General features: G+C 35.0%; 1 protein-coding gene across 1 annotated transcript; it reads left to right on the top strand.

The window, feature by feature from the left end:
• The first annotated feature begins 7026 nt into the window (after positions 1 to 7026).
• Positions 7027 to 9649, top strand: LOC111776899 (cinnamoyl-CoA reductase-like SNL6). The gene is made up of 5 exons (XM_023656301.2): positions 7027 to 7267; positions 7404 to 7552; positions 8189 to 8380; positions 8481 to 8821; positions 9184 to 9649. Exons 1-5 carry the CDS (start codon positions 7150 to 7152, stop codon positions 9272 to 9274), a joined length of 891 nt encoding a protein of 296 aa, XP_023512069.1. The 5' UTR covers positions 7027 to 7149; the 3' UTR covers positions 9275 to 9649.
• The last annotated feature ends 562 nt before the right edge of the window (positions 9650 to 10211 follow it).

Below are 10211 nucleotides of genomic sequence, written 5' to 3'. Positions count from 1 at the left end.
ACTCACATGTCGTTTTCTATCTAAAGGCACATGAAGGTCACAACCTACCTTCTTTTTGCGTTACAATCTCTAGAACCATTCATTCTTCAAGCTCCCTTCTAGTCAGGTTGCGTATCACTTTTTGGTCGGGTATCAAAATGGTAAATTTGTGACTATATTCCACGAAGACCCCTCATCTATTGTTAATAATGTTTTGTATTCAAGAACGGTGGCTTGCCCGTGTCGGCATGAAGCTGAATAAATTTTTTTGTTGCGAGATAACTACTGTGGGTTTACTTTTCTTTTTTTTATTGTGGCTTATGAGTTAAGCTTGCTGTACGACTATTTTTCTGTGAGATCCCACATCAATTGGTGAGGAGAACAAAGTATTCCTTATAAGAATGTGGAAACCTCTTCCTAATAGACACGTCTTAAAATCGTGAGACTAACAACGATATGTAATGGGTCAAAGTCGACAATATCTAGCCTAACAGTGAGTTTGAGTTGTTACATTTTCCTTCTAAAAGGTACAAAGAGAGAGTTAAGAACACATGGGATGTCTCATGAAGAACAAGGAACACAAGAGGAAAAGTTCCAACCTCTAATGGGTTTCAATTTATAGCTTGTCTAGCCCGATCTGAGAAGTGCTAATTCGGTTCGAGACGAACCGTTAACAATTTTCTTATATGATAATATCTATTATTTTTAGAAAGAGGTATCGGGTTAACATTTGATACTGAAATGGATACTATGATAGATTTAACCAAACTATAAGGATCAGATCGACCCCAAGAACGAGTCATGTAAACGAAACAAGTAGAATCACTAACTATGAGATTCCACATTGGTTAGGGGTGAACGAAACATTCTTTATGAGGGTGTGGAAACCTCCCCCTAGCAGACGCGTTTTAAAAACCTTGAGGGGAAAACCCAAAGAAAACAATATATGTTAACGATGGACTTGGGTCGTTACAAATGAGGTGGATTGAGGGGTCCCACATTGATTAGAGAAGGGAACGAGTGCTAGCGAGGACGCTAGACCCCGAAAGGAGGTGAACTGTGAGATCTTACATTGGTTAGGGTGGAGAACGAAACATTCTTTATAAAGAAATGGAAATCTCTCCCTAGTATATGCATTTTAAACATTTCAAACTTAAACGAAGCATGACTTGAATGAAGAGAAGTGATAGAGGATAGATTCATTGAACGTTCTATAAGAGAGACGGTTAGAGACATCTATCACCGCTTAAACGACCGAAAAAAAAAGGGGAGTAATACACAATCAAATGCAGCAAAAGGCAAAGATACAGTTGAAAGTAGATATCAAACACAAGCTAATCTTGAAGATTTTGTGAGCTACAAAGCAACTTGTTTGAGTATTAATGATGAAGCTAGCGTGACAGGTTGCTATCAATTTCTTACTAAACGAACTCAACTCATTATATTTACTATTATGATTATGATATCACAACTTGCCGCCGCCAACACAAGTTGAGGTTTAAGAGTACAACAACATTTGATGTATGTTCAATCGAAGAACTTTCACGACAGCGTTCATAGATAAATTTAATTTCTCGACTTTTCGATTTGTGACAAAGAGGGCGTAAAGTTTTTTCATAGATCCCTGAACTTTTAATTTATATTTAATACATTCTTAAATTTTTATTTTTGTACTCAATATATCAGTTTTTAAATTTTAATTGAAAGTTTAATGATCTATTAGAGACAAAATTATGACTCGTAGAGCGCTTTTCCTCCTTTTCCGTCCGTCTCTTTGGTCTTAAGAATGCTGGTTTTAAGAATGAGTGATTGACGTTCTCCGACCCTTACTACCCAACCAGATAGCGGACAGCTAATACGTTCCACTTATTGAACAAGGTTCTATGATCGGTCCGCCACCCTGGTTTATAAGGCATCATTTATGGTAAGAAAATGCAGGTTTAATAAATAATAATAATTATAAAATAAAGATAATGTTTAAATTTAATTGTCATATTTGTTATTTTTATTGCTTTTTAAATAACATAAAAAGTTGTCATTCAATTAAATCATGAAGTATTTATAGACATATTACAATTTATTTAAATATTTTCTTTATTCAAGTCTTCTATATATTTATTATTTTATTTATAACTCAATTAAGTTTGAATATCTCATTTAATTTTTAAAAAATTAATGAACTGAATTTTCTAGTTGTATTGGTATTTAAAAAATATTATAATTTTTATTTTTATTTGAATTTAAATTTGAAATGAGAAGTAAAAGAAGATGATCGGTAGAAGTAGGGATAGAGATGTCCACCTGTACACCGGGAGGAGCAGGGATAGGGATGGGGAAGTCTTTTCTATCCCGTCACCTACGTATGCAGATATTGTCATTTTTGGGTTTTTTTCTGTCGGGGTTTCCCTCCGAATTTTTAAAACGTGTCTGTTAGAAGGAGGTTTCCACACCTTTTATAAAGAATATTTCGTTCACCTCCCCAATCGATGTGGGATCTCACAATTCACCCCCTTCTAGGTCCGGTGTCCTCGCAGGCACTCGTTATCCTGAGATCTCACCGTTTTAGTTGCAATTAACATATAACTAAACAATGAATGAATATGGTATAGAAACGTTTTCATAATAAGAGTATCATAAATCTTCCTTGAATTAAGAAACCAAACTATGAGTTCAATTACCACCAGAGAGTTTTCCTATCTCGATCGATGAATTTACTAATATGATACTTCGTATAAATTTACGTTAGACAACCCTAGGATTATAGAACCGACTCGTGATACTCTATTAGCTTTAACACTAATCATAAGGCCCCGTTCCAAACGATCATCTCTAAAACCATTCAAATCTTAAATATTTTGGTTATAGCTAATGTGTAACGCCCCAGATCCACCCCGTTTTGGGCCCATTGTCTTTACTGGCACACTGCCTTGTGTCTACCCCCTCTTCGGGGAAGAGCGAGAAGGCTGGCACATAGTCCAGTGTCTGGCTCTGATTCCATTTATATCGCCCCAGATCCACCGCTAACAGTTCCCTTTCGAGCTTCCCCTCAAGGCTTTGAAACGCGTCTGCTAGGGGAGGTTTCCACACCCTTATAAATGGAAGTTTGTTCTTCTTTCCAACTAATGTGGGACATCACAACTTAGTTGGCACTCTTTCCTTCCTCCCATCGATGTGGGACCGCCCTCAAATCCACCTCCTTTGGGCCCAACCAATGTGGGACATCACAACTTAGTTGGCACTCTTTCCTTCCTCCCATCGATGTGGGACCGCCCTCAAATCCACCCCCTTTGGGGCCCAACCAATGTGGGACATCACAACTTAGTTGGCACTCTTTCCTTCCTTCCATCGATGTGGGACCGCCCTCAAATCCACCCCCTTTGAGGCCCATTGTCCTTACTGGTACACTGCCTTGTGTCTACCCTCTCTTCGGGGAAGAGCGAGAAGGCTGGCACATAGTCCAATGTTTGGCTCTAATACCATTTGTAACGTCCCAGATCTACCGCTAGCAGATATTGTCCTCTTTGGGCTTTCCCTTTCGGGCTTTCCCTCTAGGTTTTAAAACGCGTCTGCTAGGGAAAGGTTTCCACACCCTTATAAATGGTGGTTTGTTCTCCTCCCGAACCAATGTGAGACATCACATGATGGGGCCAAATGGGTACCAAATTCTATTAGACCTTTGCCCATGTGGTATGAAAGCTTGCAACTCATAGTCTCTTAAATACATATATACTTATTATTATTCATTATTCAATATTGAAGTATGATTTTACACAGTTGACTTATTCACGGGATTAGAGTAAACAATACATAATGGTTGTACCTTTCCTAAAAAGATTGCAATTGTGACAAGTGAGAGATAGTGGGCGTTACAAACTCCATTTCACAATACTTTCTTTCAATTTAGTTTCGACGATTATCCCCGCTCACGATTTCTAAAACATTTTCTCTTGAAATGTGACTCAAGGTTCGACCATATGTCTTAACTGTTCGTGAAATCTGATTTTACAGAGTTGACTTATTCACTTGATTAGAATAAGTGACACATCATCGTTGTCCCTTGAATACAATTCTAAAACATTTTCTCTCGAAACGTAATTTGAGGTTCGACCATATGTCTTAACTGTTCGTGAAGTATGATTTTACACAGTTGAATTATTCACTGAATTAGAACAAGTGACACATAATCGTTGTCTCTTTACTTAAAAAGATGTCGACGGTGACAAATGAGAGACAACGAGCTGGAATTGGCTGGCATAAAAGGAAAATCCAGTGTGAGTCAAAGGTGAGACTTCCAACCCTACTTGTCTCTTTCTAAGCTAAATCTTGCTGGCACCAGCTCCTTGTTTCTACCCCCAAAATTCATTAACTTCCATCAATTATTTATTGCAATTCCTATGAAAAAAATCATTTTTTATCGATTTAATTCGATTTTGATATGTTTCTTATCGAGTTCGAGTGTTTGTATATCAAAAATAATTTCAAAGATCTAGACAGAAATTGTAACGATCCATGCTTAAAATTTTTATCACGATTCAAAACTCGAAATTCAACACCTGATGACTCTGTGATTCTCCTACATCTCTTCCAACATGGTTACCGTTCTTCCCGTATGAAATTTCTTATAAGGTCACCTAACATAGAACAATTCATTTTGTTCAAAGCAAAACACGTTTAACCTTACCGTTTTTATAATTGAACCACTGAAAAGGAAAGGACACGTCGTTGGTATATATATATATACAGTAACTTTCAATTATTTTAAGTCTTTTTTAGTCATTGTATCCTCAGTATCACTCTCATTTGAATGTGGTACTCGTTCCTATATCTTCGTTTACTTGGGTGTGACAAAAATTGTGTAACCAATTGACCTATTCAACGACAAATATTTTATGGGTCGTCAATATTACGTATATTTTTATTTTTCCGGCCATCTTGTCAGCCTTAAACATAAAAATTAAAAAACCCAATATGTCAAATACTTGAAAAATTAGGTCAAATAGAGGAGAAAAAAAAGACCAAAAGTCAAAATATATCATTTGTTTTAATCACCTTATCCTGTTTGGCTTTCTCTTGTTTTCTTTCTTTTATTTAATGTTTTATTGTGTTTTACAATAATAAAAAAAAGTCAACGCTACTTTTGGAACATTCATGAATCAACTTTTGATTCTTTTTAATGATTAATTTCTTTTTTATAAGAAAAAATGGCTAATATATTTATTAATCTCTTAATTGATTATTGAAAAGTATCGGTGAAGTTTGTGGTTAGGTTCATTGTCTGATCCTACGTCGGTTGAAGAGACACGAAACGTTACTTGCAAGAGTGTGGAAACTTTTTCCTAGTAGATACGTTTTAAAACCGTGAAGCTGACGATGATACGTAACGAGCCAAAATAGACAATATCTACTAGTGGTAGACTTGGGCTGCCAGTCACAACTCCCTTTCTCTTTCTTTTCGGTCGAACTTGTCTAGGTTGTTGTCGTTGTTGAGTAACTAATGCTCATGATCATGATGTTGATTATCGTGGTGCTCGATGTTTTGGTCTAATTATTGTTATGCAAATCAAATAGAACTAGACGTTTAAGAACTTAACTAATTATTGTTTGAATAGTTATGGATTAATGTCTGATTTATTAATGCAACATGTATTATGGATAAATAGATATTTTAAAATTAATTAAGAAAATAATTAAATAGCTCGACAACCTAAGTCAATCCAACCGAAAAATAAAGGTCGAGTTAGGCGGGTTGTGAACTCTTTTTGGTTCGTTATCGTAGCCAACTCGACCAACCCAAACACGTGTGTCTATTCATAGTAAGTCGCCTAATTTTGTAACATTTATAAATTTTTATTTATGGCAAAAATATGGCCGTATAGATGTGATCTGTAGATGTCTATAATCGTATAATCTAAGAAGAATTTTTTGTGTCAAATTTACCTCTTCATTGTAAATTGTACAGTAATTCCGTTAAATTCAACTTCACATTTAAACGGGGACCTGCCTCGAACGGGGAGGAGATTCTCCATTTAAACGATGAATGAGAGAGGGAGTGAGAAACATTTTTTCCGATAAATAGGGACGGGAGTATATTCCCCACCCCACACTAATTTCGTTAAATTCAACTTCACATTTAAAGATTCTATTTTACCTACGGAGACCTGCCTCGAACGGGGAGGAGATTCTCCATTTAGACTATAAATGAGAGAGGGAGTGAGGAACATTTTTTCCATGTTAGATAAATAGGGACGGGAGTATATTCCCCACCCCACCCGTCTCCGTTTAATATAAATATATTGTCGACACATATATGTCTGTTGGCTTTATTAAAAAAATAAATTAATTGTTTTTTTTAGTATTTTTTTAATTATTAAAAACTATGTTATTATATTAAATTTTGATTCTTTTAGAAATTAAATTGCCTTATATATATATATATATATATATTTATTTATTTATTAGAATTTTTTTACTCTTTTTTTAAAATAATAATAAATAAAAAATCACCGTGGATAAGTTTTCCGCAAGTAATCACCCCCCCGTGGATATCTCTACTTACATTGTTGCCCCTTGAAAAAATTACAGTAGGGATAGAGTCAGTAAAATTGCCTCCTCCCGTGGATATCTCTACTTACATTGTCGACGAATATCAATAAACATAGAGAAAACACTTCAACTTCGACCGAAGAGGCTCGTAGTGTTTTTTTTAGCTCGATCTTCCTCTATCATTATTGAACTAAAATAAGATTCAACCGAGTATTGTTCTTAAAACACAACAAAAATAGGCTAAAAGTATTACCATAAATGAAACGGTTCAGTATGTTGTTTTAAAACACTGATAATTTCGATAAAACGTCGATATCAGTGAATAATTTTGATGAATAAATTTATTTATATCTCGATCAAAATGTTAGAGGTTGGAATGTCAACGAAACCCGTGAAATTATTATTATTATTATTTATTTAATTTGTTAAATGTTGTTATGATTAAATACAATAATTGAAGAAAATTCAGCTCTTAACCTCCAACTCCCCAACTAAATCACCACCCTCTTTCAATGCCCTTTCTTTTTTCTTTCTTTCTTTATATACCAAATCCCTTTTCCCCCCTTTCTCTAACACTTCTCGACTTCTTCTCCCTCTTTGTCTTCCTTCCTTTTCTCTCGCTCTCTAATGGCTCCCGCCGCTAAGACCGTCTGCGTAATGGACGCTTCCAGCGGCACAGGCTCGGCGCTGGTGGCTGCGCTGTTGCAGAGAGGCTATAATGTTCATGCCTCTGTTCAGAATCACGGTAAGAATTGAATTGAATTGAATCGAAATGAGTTTTGCTATTGTGATTCTTAATTTCTCGTGAATCTGAATCTGATTTCGGTTTTGATTTTGTCGTAATTGCTGAAATGTGTGTTTGATTTTGTGGCGAGTTTTAGAGGAATTGCAGTGTGTTAAGGGAAATACGAACAAATTGAAGGTTTGCCGTTCGGATCCGTTGGATTATCATAGCATTATGAACGCTCTTAAAGGATGCTCCGCTTTGTTCTACTCCTTTCAGCCTCCTCCTGATCATTCCACCTACGATGTACCTTTTCTTCTCTCTCTCTCTCTCTCTACTTTCTCTCTCTAGAAAGGAATTTTGCTTCCTGTTTTAGTATAGGAATTTTGCTGTCACCGATCGTTTTTCCATACTTCATTTTTGTTCGTTACTACATTAATCATGATATGAATTAAGCATAAATCTTATTATATTTTGATATACTTCAAATTTAGTTGATCTTTCAGTTCGTCTAGAGCTTTTGAAACATTGTTAATATTAGTTCAACAGATTTGGAACTTAACCTTGTAATGGAATTTTTAACATGAATTTTTGTCAGGAAATATATTTGTTGGATAACTGAACAAGTGGAAAATTAGTAGTCGGATTAAGATGATTTTCTTTGTCCAAGATCTGTAAAGAAATTAAAAACACTTCTATAAATAATTTCAGTTTTTAAGTATTGTTCATATCATCGAAATTATGATTAGTTTAATGTGATTTAGTTTTATATTTTTATACCGTCAAAATTAGTTTTAAAGGTTGAAAGAAAAATGCTTAGAATTGAATTTGAAATTAATAAAAACCACTTTCATGACATTTCAAATTACTCCAAATTCAATATCAATTTATTTATTAAAAGGACAATATGTGATGAATAAAGGCGTGTTGTTTGGGTGGCAGGAATTAATGGTGGAAATTGAAGTAAGAGCAGCTCATAATGTTCTGGAAGCATGTGCCCAAACGGACACCATCGAGAAAGTTATTTTCACCTCCTCCGTTACTGCGGTAATTTGGCGTGACGGCATCAAAACGATGTCGTCCGACGTTGATGAACGCCACTGGAGCGACGTCAATCTCTGCAAGAAGTTCAAGGTAACTTTTCCTTTTTACCCCTAAACCCCCTATTTCCCCTTTTTTTTTTTTTTTTTTTTTTTTTTTTTTACCATTCTAACTGTTGTGGGTTTTTGAACAGCTGTGGCACGCTCTATCGAAAACCCTAGCGGAGAAAACCGCGTGGGCCCTGGCAATGGATCGTGGGGTGAATATGGTGTCCATAAATGGAGGGCTGGTAATGGGCCACGACTTGACGATCAATAATCCGTATTTGAAAGGAGCGGCTGAGATGTACGAAGATGGGCTGTTGGTGACCGTAGATCTCAAGTTCATAGTTGATGCTCATATATGCGTGCTTGAAGATGTCTCATCCTACGGTCGATATTTATGCTTCAATAATATCATTAATTCTCATGAGGAAGCTCTTACACTCGCCCACATGCTATTACCGCCCTCTTCTGAAGCTTTCACGCATTCCAGGTTCCCGCTCTCTCCCTTCTCAATTCTGCGGTTTTATATTCAGCCACATCACCCTTATTAAATTACAAGCTTAGTTCATTATTTCTGAATTTATATCTATTTGATGAACTTTAAAATTGTGTTCAGCAACTTAATGCGTTTTTTATTTTGTGTTTGAACAATTTGATTAATTTATGCCTAATAACTTAATTAGTTTAAAATTTGTAATGTGACATAGAATTTAGTGAAGCAAATTGAAAATTCAAAGCCTTTATTGTAGCTACTATAATAATTGAAGATAGATTATGAAATTTTGTTCTAGATATTTCAGTTTCTTTTGGGAATTCACAAGATTTAATTAAATTATTTTATTATTGGTGCAGTTTGGAGGAATCTGTTGTATATCAACAAGGGATAAGCAACAAGAAACTTATCAAATTGATGGTGGATTTTGAAGGTGGGGTTTCATGTTGACCACAAATCCTGCCTGCCCAACAAAATTAATTAAGATTTACCCAATTTTTATTTATAATTTGTGCATTATTATTAGGTTCATTTTGATGTTCTATTATAATATAATTGGGTCTCTTTTTTTTTTTTTTTTTTACTATTTTTTTGGAAATGATATCTAAGGACCAATGGTTTTGTTTAGAATATTAGCTTTTGAACATAACTGAAGGCCTGATCTTATGAAAGTCATTGACAACCTCTTAATTAAAGTGTAGGAAGAAAATCTTCCATTTTTATGTGTCCATCCCAAGTTTATGATGGATAATGGTATCAAATTATCTGCCTTGTATATTCTCTCTTTGTAATTTTCATATACAATGAAATCCTATCTTTTATTTATTTTTTGTCATTGAATCAACTTGTACCTCGATGTGCACGTTTATGCTGACATGAGAACGTGTACCTCAATACGCACGTTTTTTTTTTAGATGTCGTATTCAAAGTAAATCGATCAAATGATCTTTACAATTGCAAGGTGCTTGTTTAATAAGGATAAGGAGTTCTATTGCTTATGAACCCGTCAGCCAAATAGTTAATAAAATAAGGATTTCTATCCTGAAAATGCAACATGCATGTTTAAAATGCAAGGTGCTTGTTTAAAATGCAACATGCATGTCGTGATTATTATAACGACTCTACCTTTTCTTTTAAAAGAAGAAATTTCACCTCACTCAATTGTACTATCAACTATAGCACAAAAAACACGAGTCCAAACACAAAGAAGAACATAGGCACGAGACAAAAGGGTTAAAGTACATAAATTTTGATAGAGAACCTACAACTACTGGGAGTTGAAGAAAGGTTGTAATTATGCCGAGCCTTTTGGAAAAATTGGTCACTATGAACATAATTAGAACATGTGTTGATTTTTTTAAATACTTATAAATATTAGAAGTCATTT

This window comes from Cucurbita pepo, chromosome 16 (genome assembly GCF_057944985.1).
Source record: "Cucurbita pepo subsp. pepo isolate OVF chromosome 16, ASM5794498v1, whole genome shotgun sequence".
Classification (NCBI taxonomy): Eukaryota; Viridiplantae; Streptophyta; class Magnoliopsida; order Cucurbitales; family Cucurbitaceae; genus Cucurbita; species Cucurbita pepo.
This window is presented reverse-complemented; position numbering and strand designations above follow the sequence as displayed.

What these genes read in the sequence shown, in the direction of transcription:
- LOC111776899 (XM_023656301.2), top strand. Translation starts at nt 7,150, where the DNA reads ATGGCTCCCGCCGCTAAGACCGTCTGCGTAATGGACGCTTCCAGCGGC. An exon ending in TGCCTCTGTTCAGAATCACG is followed by an intron (nt 7,268 to 7,403) that starts GTAAGAATTGAA and finishes GGCGAGTTTTAG; the next exon opens with AGGAATTGCAGTGTGTTAAG. An exon ending in CTGATCATTCCACCTACGAT is followed by an intron (nt 7,553 to 8,188) that starts GTACCTTTTCTT and finishes TTTGGGTGGCAG; the next exon opens with GAATTAATGGTGGAAATTGA.